Genomic DNA, 12,395 nt, shown 5'->3' on the forward strand with positions numbered 1-12,395 from the left:
TTATTGCAAAATAAACCCAGACAGGATGGAGGACCCTGACACAGAGTGGAGGGCACTCGAATCATCCTGAAGAGGTTTATTAAATTAAAAAAATAAACAAAAATAAAACAAAAATAACAGACCTTAGAATATAACTGGCCAATCAGAACTGAGTATTTAGCAAAGCCAGGTAATAAATTGTCATAATATGAAAAGTTTCATGACGTAACGTGATAATTTATTGTTATAACATGAAACATCTCCTGTTATAATGTGATAACTTATTTCTTGTAATAACAAAACACTATTTCCTTTGTTATAAAATGTTTCACATCATAATGTGATAATTTTGTATGCTGAAATAACATGAACATGTCTGTTACAACGTGAAAACTATAACAATAAACTTTTCACATTATAGCGTGATACTGATACGTTTTTCTTTTACCGGCATGGCAGCTGCCGTAAGAAACATCAAACACGACGACAGATACACATCTACCATCTTACTTCACAAAATTATCTTTTCTGTGTTGGCAGACGAAGACTGACGTCATCACACTGGAGTCGTGTTTTAGCTCTTATCTGATCTCCACCAGCTCCTGAGAAAATTATCTTCTCATCTTTTTAGCTGCTGGGGGTTCAAAGATGTTTCAACCTTCCACACTACGCACAGTCATTTTATTTAATGTTAAAATTAAAAATATTGATTAATGCAGGTTTGACGAAAAAAGCAATTAAAGCTCTTTTACAGAAAAAAAAATCACTGTCATTGCTAAATAAAATAGTTTGGGACTTTCAGCTTTTGGCAAATTCTTCATGAATGTACATTCATACATTCACATTCATACATTCACAAATTCACAAATTTGTTGTGAATCTAGACCGGTAGGCTAATAAATGATTTGTAACTTTGATAATCTATCTTCAGTGTTTTAAGACATTACAACTGATTTCAAGGCAACTTTTAAAGAGTTTTAGAAGTTTGAGATGATTACGGTTTAATGGGTTTAACTGGAAAGCTGTAGAAGGCGTCACATTTACCCAATCTCTTCAAAGTGACCGACAGAATTTCCTTTGACATCTGCGATCAGTTTCATATCTTTAAATACTGCGTTAGCGTTGAGTGGTAGCTGCAGTTGCGAGCATCATTCATTATGATTCAACTGTAGCTTGACCTGAATCCTGTGATTGACTTGCTCGGTGGTGTGTATTACCTGAGAACGCTGCTGATTGTTTACAACAGATCTGTGGCAGAGGTTTCCTGAAAATCTTACTGTCCTGAACAAACAGTAGAAGTTTATAAAGTCTGTGCCTTTTCCACTCGTCAATTTAAAACAACTGGTAGAGCAGTGTTTTTTTTAAAGGAGCTTCATAAAGTTTTCTTGTAAACTAACAAGTTATTTTTACATTCAGTCCTCCTCCCTAAAGCACACAGTTTGTTTTCTTGAGGCCAGACGTATGTGTTGAATGCGCTTCCTTCCTGTAAAAGTATTTTGAAACCTGTCTTATTTACTTCCGTGTTTACAACAGGTAGCAGTATTTTCCTTCCCTTCCTTTCTCAGTGTAGGTCACGAACTCCACGGGGTAACTTTAACCCAAAACAGCTGAAAGTTGTGCATGAACTAAGAGGTGATTAATTGGTCTGGGAGCAAACCAGTTTGTTCAAAGGCAGGTCGAGTGCAAAATACAAGCTTGCTAATATTGTTCTGTGGTACTAGCCTACTCCTCTTGTCTCTTTTCAAGTCTGCTGGCTGATGTAGTGAGGGCATCCATCTTTTCCCCAGCAGATGCACTGGGAAAAATTTAGATCAGAAGTTGGGAACGCCCGCTCGAAACTATTGACTGCAGCATTATCTGGTGAACTGTGATTACCATCGTAACGTGGTGTCACTAACGTGGCACACAGCCGTAGTAACCTGACAAAAATTCTGGGCTGTGAGGCAGTGTTCGGTTTAGCGGCCAGTCAGAATTTGAGCTGTTAGGCGTCAGTAAATAGGTTTTGTGCCGTTCATGTGCGTGGGGAGTCGGTGGGGAGTCACTCTATGTGCCAAAGGAAAACAAGGGAAGCCTGAGGAACCTTGAAAACAGTTTTTGTAGTGTGTGCCTGGTGAGCAGCTTTCACCCAAATGAACAGGACACCATCTCTGAACTTGGCATCCGGTCCTCTTAATGCATCGAACAAAGTGGTTGCCGTGGTTACCAGCAGTCAGGGTACAGCAGGCACGGCGTTTTGGTGCACATTGTTTCAAGTGTATCGACGAGTTTGTCCGATTGTTGATATTCTGTCCGTCATCAGGTCCGCGATTTTGACTGGCTGCTGTGTTCTGGTGTTCGGTCCGGTCATCAGCACCTGTGGGTCAGCTCCTCGCGCTGCAGTGAGTCATCCTCGCCGGTGTCCATGCCGACCTCGTCCGCCTCCTCAGCACCACCCCGCTCCTCCTCCATCACCTCCCTCTGTACCTCCTCTTGACAAGGAGGGGCAGAAGAGAGAAGGGAGGTGGGAACATCATTAGATCCTGCGCTGAGAGTCTCTTCCCCATCTCCTCCATCCATCCAGTCTGCTCCGGCTCCTGGCTCCGCCCCCACCTCACCACACATGCCCTGCCCCATCTCCATCTCCTCGCCCGTCTCCAGCCTCGTCCCACTGTCCATCCCCGTTTCTCCATCTAATTCCAAACCATCCACGCCCAAACCTGTCTCTGTCTCCTCACCCGTCACCCCAGCAGCCTCTTTACCCAAACTTTCATCTTTCTCTCCACTCAGACCTGCCTCTCCTTCCAAACGCAGCCCTGTCTCCATCTCCCCCCACACCCCTTTTTCATCTTCCAGCCCTGAATCACGACACAAGCTCAGACCTGTCTCACCCAGCGGCCCTATCTGTCCACCCAGTCCTGTCTCCAGACATTGTCCTGTCTCTGGTGGCTGGTCTCCTGTCAGTGCTGCGGCCTCCTTGGCCTGTCTGATGCAGTTGATCCACTGCTGTTTGTTGAAGGCGTCACTGGCCTGGAAGCAGTGGCTCTGCAGCTGACCGCCGGTACGGTATGACACCCTGAAGAAGTTCTTTGCTGTGAGGAGGAGACAGTGAGACATGGGTGGTCAGACATCTGTGCCAATGGGTTTTAATTTGTAATTTCAGCTTCTGAGGTTGACATCATCTGAGAGTTTAAAGTTATGAGAAACTTTCATCATAACCGGTTAAAAACTCCTTGTAGTACATTTTAAAAATTCAATGGGGATTTATCAGCCAAAGTAATTTGTGCACATAAACAAAGAATAAACAGACATTTTTAATAAGGATCCTTATAATAAAGTTAATTAAAAGATGCACTCTTGGCCAGCATCAGGAGTTACACATTACAAAGTAACTTGTTGGAGTACACAGATTACTTTTATGTAATTCGTTATCTTTACAGTTTTACTGAATTTCCACCACTGCAAGAAATACCATTGTCTGTACCTGTCACTGCACTGCAAAAACAAAAAAGTTGAGAAAACTCAAAATCTCAACTCAAACTCAAAACTAAAATTCTTAAGTTTTGAAAAAAGTTTTACCAACTACCGATCTTTCATTCGAGTTTGTTTTTCTTCTTTAAACACTTAACTAAACTTGAACTTGAATTTTAGAAACTCAAAACATTGTATTTGTATTTGTATAAAACAATATTGAGTAGATTCATTGCAGTGACAGTAAATGTTAAAATTTTTATATTTTCAATTAAAACTACTTAATTTTTATAGACACTAAAAAAGGCAAACCAGGTTAGTTTTTAAAACTCAAATATTCAAGTTTATCTACAGATTAGCTACAGATTGTAGGTCAGCAAAACTTTTTAAGGTTTATTTCATAACTTAAGACTCTGAGTTGGGCTCAAAATTAAAAATCTATTGCAGTGCGGTGCCTTGAAAATTTGACTCAGCTATTTTTTTTACAATGTGGAGGAGACCCCGAGGATGACTTTTTATGCATTTGAGTCATAGGACACACGCAGCCTACGGTCTCAGCAGACACTGATACTGTGGAGTATCTCAAGACACGTCCTGAGATTAATGTATAACAAATTCTCCACGATCAAATCTTTCTTTGAGTGATTTGAAAAGCTTGTGCATTTTTAAAGTTTTTGGGAATACATAAGCAGTCTGATGAGTTACTTTTCTCAGCAGCAGTTCAGTGTTTTAGTGAGAACAATAAAGGAATCAACAAGTGAACGGATGCAAACTGATCCTGATTTCCTGAAATGTATCTGTGTTTGTTAGTATATGAGGTATTTGAGATCTACTGACTCCGCTCGTTGTTGCTGAAGGCTCCTCTGATGGACCCGCCCACTCTCATCTCTCCATCTAATAGGTCCTCCAGGTCCAGCTGCCGGATGGGGATTGGCTGGCGACAGAGCTGGTAGCGGACCGGCTGGTCGTTCAGGGACATGGACCTGGTGATGACCAGGACGTCCTGGAACAGAAACACGTGGAGCTTCTGCAAAAAGACAAAGAGAGAGAGTTTCTTTATGACTACTGCTACTACTTTACTAGAAAATGTATCGATGAAAGGGTCGGGGGATGAAATCTACTAACGAGTCCTCTGTTGTTCTTCAGTTCTCCGTGGCAGCTGAGAGTCCTGGACCGGTCAATGAGCTCGTCCTTCTGTCCATCCTCTGTGTACAACAGACGGTCCTTGTAGTACTGACACTCTGACTCCCCCGTCCGCCTGTTGATGTCCGCCACCACGCTCTGAACCATCAGCATCTGCAGAGCAAACAGACAGAATTGAACCCCCTCCAAACGCACCTGTTTTCTCAGACCAGTAGGACACGAGGTCTGCAGTGTCTTAACGCTGGTTTTCCTCACCGCCTCGTCCAGGTACTGCCGGTCCGGGTGGTCGTTGGCCGTGTGCTTCAGGATCTCCCGGAGCAGCAGCGGGTACTTCACCAGTCTGCTGCGAGGGATGTCCAGGAAGTTCCACAGGTCCAACTTCCTGCTGAAGGGCGACTGGAGACAGCGCTGCAAAAAGTCCTGGACCCGCCGATCCTGCTTCTTCTGGTCCAACAAGGCCTTTGCCTTCACCTGGTTACTGCAGTACGGAGTGTATGAGGAGAGACAGGGCAGCTGCAGGGACACACAGACAGACACCTGGTTACTACAGAGACAAGGAAATGTGAGAAACTGTCTTTGACGGTTGAACTTGAGACTTAATGACATCTGAATTCTGCAGACTGTACTAAATTGTTCATTTTCATATTGTTTCATTGACAAACTGTAGCTGCAATATATTAAAACTAATTTGTATTACTTTCACTTGTGTGTGCTTTTTTATTTTATTTTGTTTCTCTGTTTCCTGTCTGACTGACTGACTAATTTATTTATTTTTATCTGATTTCTTATGTTTTATTTATAATTGCACTCAGAATACTTTTTCCTATTTTCACTGTTTGTTTAACTCTGAAAACCACAATTAAAAAAACAAAAAAAGGAGAGAGAACCATTCACTCACCCAGTCGGTCAGGATGTGTCCCACATGTTCTGTGGATCCGTCAGGTTTTCTGGCGTCTCTGAGGCGACTCAGCAGGTCTGAAGAGAGACAGACAGTTTTAAAAATTCTAAAAGTTTAAAAAGACCAGGACCCACAGCAGCATGAGGACACTGAAGAAGATTCAACGGAAAAAAATCAACACTTTTTCACTTTTTCAAGCCTTTTGGTGGCACATGAGCCTGAAACTACAAACTTAATCCATGCCACCAACAGAGCTGCTGTGGTTTGAACACCAGTGCCAATACATTGCCATATCATTTCATATCAATACAAACATTTTTGCAGAATATAACTGTGGTTTTCCACATCCTTCAACCTACAAGTTCTCAAAAGTTAAATGTTATTTAAATGTAAGATGCCACCAAAGAACTTTCAGTCTGAATAAAACAGTCTAAAAGTGACCAGTGATCTGACTTGATGTCAACTTCTTATATGATGTTATTGATTTTTATCCTGGTATATTTCCTAATCTTCTCCCTGTTGCTTTTGCTATTCTTTGAAGGACCAAGCTGTCAATCAACTGGCTCTGGGCGGGCCTTCCTGCCACAGCTGTATAGTCAATTCCTTCACACACATATAAAAAAATAAATAAAAACATGTTTTAAATTAATCTGAAAAAAGTCATTTGTATGCAAAAATTAAGCTATACTGTATATTTGAAAATATATATGCAGGAATAAATGAACAAATGAAAATGCTTATAATTATACCTTTATATTTTGTTATTTGTCTTCATATTTCTACACTGATTTATTCTTATATTTATTCATCTTTACATCTACACATTTATATTCTTATTCTTTTGCAGATCTATTCTTTTTTCATGGCACTCCTATGACCCCATATAGAAGATTGAACAAGATGTGCATTCAATGTCTCTTTCTGTGCTTGTTTAACCTCGTACTGCTGCAGCCTTTAATCTTTAAAATGTCACTGGCATTCAGTTCGGCACAGCCGAGTAAGATTACCGTCATGCCTTCATGTAAAAGTGACCACGGTGCTCATTCAGACAGTCATGTAACGGAGACAACGTAATGTAAAGGGGTGCAAGTCAGAAAAGGGGTTCAGGACTCAGCACTCAGCTGCACGTCCATCGGATGCTCCTGCCTACCTTCATGCAGCGGTATCAGCGACTCCAGAGTCCCAAAGATCTGGTTCAGCTCCTGCTCGGTCATGATTGACAGCTTCAACATCGGGTCGTGGTAGGCCTGCAGCACACACACACACGCACACACACACACACAAGCATATTTACAAATAGTGCTACTGCAGAATAAATGTAGAATGTAGGAGGAAAGTCAGTTCTTTGAGGAAGAGTAAAGTTGTTTTTTTTTTACCTTCTTGGCCAACTTGAGATCCTCCACTAAGTCTTGTTCACCCTGAGCCAACTCAAATATAGCCTGCAGGGAGAATTTGAAAATAAAGAACTATATAAAGTCTAATATTGAATTTTGCAAAGTTGTTTTCTTTGCATAATATTACTTTCATGAAGGGTAACATAGGTATTTTTCCACCTGGACCCATGTTTTTGTGTCTAAGTGACTAACGGGGGGAAACGATTTTTGAAATTGGTACAGTGTTACGCAAGAGTGCTGCTGTCATCAAAAGCCAAACTGAGCTGCAGCGTAATCCCTCCAGGCAACATTACCGTCAAAGTAAGTCCACTGTGAGTGTTTGTGTTGGACACTGAAAGGCTCTGACTGTTTTTCTAAGTGTCTGACAACATCATGGAAAAGATCTTCTTGTCGTGTTGTTCTGCTCAAAGACACCAGACTCCGCTGACAAAAATAATAATTTTACCTCTCTGGTCTGCCGCTGCCTTGATCAGTTTTTAACCCTTTAATGCACCAAAAGTCACACCATAACAGAAACTAACTAAGCGATCGAGGCTGTGGGAGACCAGAGAGAAGACCAGAGACTTTGAACAGAGCGATATAACAGCTGTTTCTGGTTAAACAAAAAGGATCTTACTCTTTAACAAAAGTTCTATTTCTGTCAGGATCTTTACAATTTCAAAAGTTGTGGGTCCAGTTTGAAAAATACAGTTGTGACCCCTTGAACCACATGACTGACCCCAGACACCACCCCAATAAAATAAAACAAAAAAAACTTCAGTCCAGCAGCAGTGCGTCTCTCACCTCCTGTCGTTTTATCTCTTTTGGGCTCAGGGGTTGTGTCGCTCCCAGGCGGACGTCAAACGTCTCGCTCCAAAGCTTGCTGTCGCGGCGCTTGGCGGCTGGAGCTGTCGCCGTGGAAACCCGCGTTGCAGTCATGGAGGAGGAAGGGTTGGAGACCGTCGCTGAGATAACGCGCGTCTTCATGGTCGAGGAGGAGGGAGGAGGCTGAGCGGCTCTCTCCGTCTGACTGTCATTACGAAAACTGATGGAGCGCTGCAGAGACACACAGGTGGTTAAAAAATACTGAACCGTCTGCAGAATAAAAAACTTCTTCTTATTTTGTGAATCTGTTGTAAGTTGCAAAGTGGGAGGAGCAGGTTTGGCTGCAACGGGTTCAGGAAGCAAAAGTCACAGTTGGAGAAGTTCTACACCTTGGATTGGTATGAAAGTCTCCTGGTTTGATCATCAGTTCAAAAGATGAAGAACAGTGGTAAGAAATACCTTCAGTATCTTCAGGGGACTATGACTCCAAAGGTGCAACACTAACATTAGGAGGAGCTTAAGAGTTTGGTGTTTAGAAAACTGATTTTACAATTTGGAGCTTAAAGCAGTTAACTTTTGAAATCTGGGTCCAATTTGGATGAAGTCAGCAACTATGGCTCTGTGTTTTGTTCAGAATTTAAACGATGAAGTTCTTTGACTTTGCTACGGTTCTGATTCATGCCTCTGATTGGCTCCATCTTCACAGCAATGCCACACCTGCCATGTCAAACTGATGCAAGACAACGCTGAAAGCATTAAAACCTGAGGTCATAACATTAACTTAAGGGAATCTTATTTGAGAAAGTCTTGTGTTTCCATGATCAGTAACAATAAAGACATCACTAAAGGAGAAAAATGAAACAGAAACACAGATAAGACAAAAAACCCTCAGAGAACCAGCCGCTCCTTCCACTTTACAACAAAAACAGGTGGAGACATCTGATTGGCGCTTCACCTGCAGCGTCTGACCAATCCTCTTCAGCGGTGCAGTCTTGACTGGCGGCAGCAGGCTGGCCAGCGACGTCACCCTGGATACGACTTTGCTGCGCTTGGTGCTGGGCTCCTGGAGGAGAGAAGAGAGAGGTCCATCAATGAGTCCAAACCAGACCTGCAGGCTGCAGTACCAACGACCTTACATCTAAGATTTTTAAATACACACTTTTTTTTGATGCTTTTATGTAAACAAGTTAAGCATTTCAGACTTTGCTGAGGTGACTGATTTTCTACAAACACAATCAGCAGCCTGCAGCCACTGGCAGAGATCACAGATGTCAGTGTAGGTCAGGGTCAAAATTTACCCCCACAAAACTCCTAGTTGTTGTGTTTTTCCATTTATTTTTTAGGTGATTTTTGCTTTTATTTGACACAAAAATGCAGAGAAGGAGATACAGGAATGACACGCAGCTGCGATCAAACTGTGGACGCTGCGTTTATGTGGTGTGCATCTCAACCATTCAGCTACCAGAAACCCTGACTGTCAGCACCATTTATCACCGACAAGTTTGTTTTATTGTTAAATTGTTTTACTTGTTGAGTAAAGTGTGGGAACATTTAAATATAAGGTCCAAAGAGGCGTGCTGCCAGCATCGCTCACATAACCAGTGTGTAGGATTTAGTGGCATGTAGCAGATCGCAAACACATCCTCTCACTCTCCTCTTCTGAGAGTGTAAGAGAACCTACAGGCTGTGAAACTCAGACTAAAAATCTGTATAATAAAAGTCTGTGTCTAGAGCCTGTTTGGTTTGTCCATTCAGGACTACTGTGGAAACACTGCAGTTCAACATGGCTGACTCCATAAAGAGGACCTGCACCCTCTGTAGATATAAATGGCTCATTCTAAGGTGCTGAAAACACTTCAGTTCTTATTTCCTGGTGATTATACACGAGTGGAAACACACTTATAAATATTATATTCCACTTCTGCCAATAAATTCCTGTAACTGTTGATCCCACTGGACCTTTAATCATAATGAATTACACAATCAGCTGATTATCAGAACTGTTGTTGATGAATCGATCAGTTAACAAAATGTTCTGAGTCAGAACACTGTTATCCAGCCTGATGTTTTTAAACAGCTGTCTGAGTCTGGACTGTTTGAGTAGTTTGCGGGAAACTTGACTCCGCTTTGTTAAAAAACTTCTGGTTAAACAATAGTGTGACTCAAAGTCTCTCTCTCTCTGCCAGACTCTCTCTAAACACACACACACTGATATCAGGCCTCCATATCATCAGGGTCTGTGTGTGTGTGTGTGTGTCTGTGTGTGAAAATGCTTGTCCTGGATACAGCCTTACAGTAAATCAATATGTGTGTGTGTGTGTTTGTGTGTGTATCTTCAGCTCTGTCCTGAAGCCCACAGTCAGCTGACCTACTGGAACACAGGAACCATCAAACTTTGTTTCCATCAGCGCTCACAGTCAGGAACCAGTCGACCAAAAATAAACCGGCTCCTGGCAGAACTTCAAGTCCAAGTCCCGAATCTGACGACAGTTTTTAATGATTTTACCAAAAAGCTTTTTTTTTTTTTTTTTCTCATCTCTTGGAATCACCAGTAAAGAGGAAACTGACAAAAACACTGTGACTTTGAGTATAAATGTAATTAATACTGTTTTTTCTCATTTAGCAGATGATACTGTTGTATTTCTTAAAGATATAACCTGTTTTATAACCTGTTTTTTTTGGGCTTCAGCGAGGTTGTGAAATAATCAGTTTATTTGCTTTACAGCAGAGAAGTTTCCATCGAACATGTTGTAATGGGTTTTCTGTGTGTGACGGTGCTGCAGCTGATTCAGTCCGACAAAGATCAATTCAGTGCAGTTGGTCAACAGTGAACTGGTTATCTAATTACAGCAGGTTTACAGCAGCAGGTCAAGAGTTTGAATAAAAACACGGCTCCTGAAACAGCCTGCAGGTTGAACGTTTTATTGTCGTCAGTGGAATCTAACAAGATCAAGATTTCCACAAAGTCAAATGAATTAAAAATAAATGCTGCAGTTTTTTTTTTAGCTGCATCATTATAGACAGAGCAAAGCAGAAAAACAGCAGGGCAGGATGTAAACTATGTTCATTTATTGAAAATATTGTTGCTAATTTTAATTCTCCTGACAGCTCATATTCTGCCCTTTACTCCGTTTTCTTTTTACAATCTTGTTTATATATTATTTATATTGTTAAAATATTGTCATTTATATTATTCTTTTCTTTTTTTATTCCACTTTTAACATTTACTCTTTACTGTATATTTTATTGTATGATATGACTTTTTGCTTTGGTTTGTTTGCTCTAAAATGTCAAGTTATTAAAGCTGATTAAATGTGAAATAGAAATTTAACAACAAACCTCGTCTTCTTTCAAAATGACCAACTACAAAACTGTAATGTTAATAGAGAGGAGTGACACCGAGCGACGCGGTGTTCATTGCAGTTCGTTTAGTGATGGATGAATAAAGGAAATTAGTGAAATTAGAAATATGTTGCACCATAAACTAATACATCAAATAAACTTGAACCAGAGAGATATATCAGTCAGCTGATATATATACATATCTCTGATATGTGCTGATTTGATTTATCAATATCAGATTTTTTTGATTATGTTATCTTATGATTTTGAAAAAAAAATCTTATTGCAATTCATTTGACTGATATTGTAAATGTGATATGATTTGACATAATAAAGGTAATGATCATTTTTGCATTATTATTCTTATCTTGATTGAAAAACACATTAAAATTAATATACTGTGATTTTTTCGTTGCAGGAATCTGCACCAAATGAAGATATTTTCATTCAGTCTGTAGGATCTGACCTGTAGGACAGAACATCTCTGCCTTTCTGCCGACATTCATTAATGTAAAACACATTTTGCTTAAACAAATATCACAACTCCTGCGATTTGAAAATTGCAGGCAGCCATACTGCAGTTTTGAATAACTGTGCAACCGTGCAATTTTTTCTTTTCCAAAAAAAGAAAACCTCACGCCACAATTTTTTTTATCAATCATTAACAATAATTTGGTGAGCAGCCTTATGCAAAATATTCCTGAATTTCTGGTTTTGCAGATACATGGCACGTACTCATTAAGATATATGAACTCATTTATTAATTATAAGGAATAGTACTGTATACTCTTATGTCATATGTTGCTGCATAATATGTTATTGTATTATTTTATACCTTTTGTTGTGGTGTTCGTTATTGTTGCTGTCTTTGTTATTGTTGTAGTTGTCATATGTCTATTTGTTGTCCATTTGTCGTACGTGTATATTGATATGAAAATATATTTAAAAAAAAAATAACAATAATTTGGGATGCAATTGATAAAAAAAGGATTCAAGTTTAATTTTAGTGAAATAAAGGTCAGCACAAGAGCATCAGCAACTCCGTATCTATTTATTTCCCTTACATAAATCATATTAATTCAACTTGGTTTCACTTTATTTTTCTCCTGTGGTCACACACACACACACACACACACACACACACACACACACACACACACACACACCCCTACAGTAACTCTATGCCTCATTGTGATAAATACTGTAACAATACTACAAAACTTAAAACTGCACTGATTAAAATATAAGTCCTAATAAATGAGTGCTGAGGTCTAGATTTTTTGAGGAGAATATATTTCCTCCCTCTCACCTCCACCTGTTTCCCCATGTCGTTGTTGTTCCCCTTGCTGAACTCCACAGAACATCCAGACTTAAACCGGTGTACCAGC

The 12,395-nt window shown here is 40.3% G+C and overlaps 1 protein-coding gene across 1 annotated transcript in view; it reads right to left on the reverse strand.

Annotated features, from left to right (window-relative positions):
• Positions 1-1,825: 1,825 nt before the first annotated feature.
• The window catches only part of arhgef3 (Rho guanine nucleotide exchange factor (GEF) 3), a 37,115-nt gene continuing 26,545 nt past the window's right edge, over positions 1,826-12,395 (reverse strand). Inside the window, exons 4-12 of the mRNA XM_084740145.1 lie at positions 8,621-8,728; positions 7,645-7,896; positions 6,844-6,906; positions 6,618-6,714; positions 5,468-5,544; positions 4,825-5,082; positions 4,552-4,722; positions 4,264-4,453; positions 1,826-3,047 (exon numbers count right to left, since the gene is read on the reverse strand). Coding sequence (XP_084596271.1) covers positions 2,326-3,047; positions 4,264-4,453; positions 4,552-4,722; positions 4,825-5,082; positions 5,468-5,544; positions 6,618-6,714; positions 6,844-6,906; positions 7,645-7,896; positions 8,621-8,728 — 1,938 coding nt within the window. The 3' untranslated portion in view covers positions 1,826-2,325. The remainder of the gene's footprint in view (positions 3,048-4,263; positions 4,454-4,551; positions 4,723-4,824; positions 5,083-5,467; positions 5,545-6,617; positions 6,715-6,843; positions 6,907-7,644; positions 7,897-8,620; positions 8,729-12,395) is intronic.

Source organism: Lutjanus erythropterus, chromosome 2 (assembly GCF_056507025.1).
Source record: "Lutjanus erythropterus isolate fLutEry1 chromosome 2, fLutEry1.hap2, whole genome shotgun sequence".
Classification (NCBI taxonomy): domain Eukaryota; kingdom Metazoa; phylum Chordata; class Actinopteri; order Lutjaniformes; family Lutjanidae; genus Lutjanus; species Lutjanus erythropterus.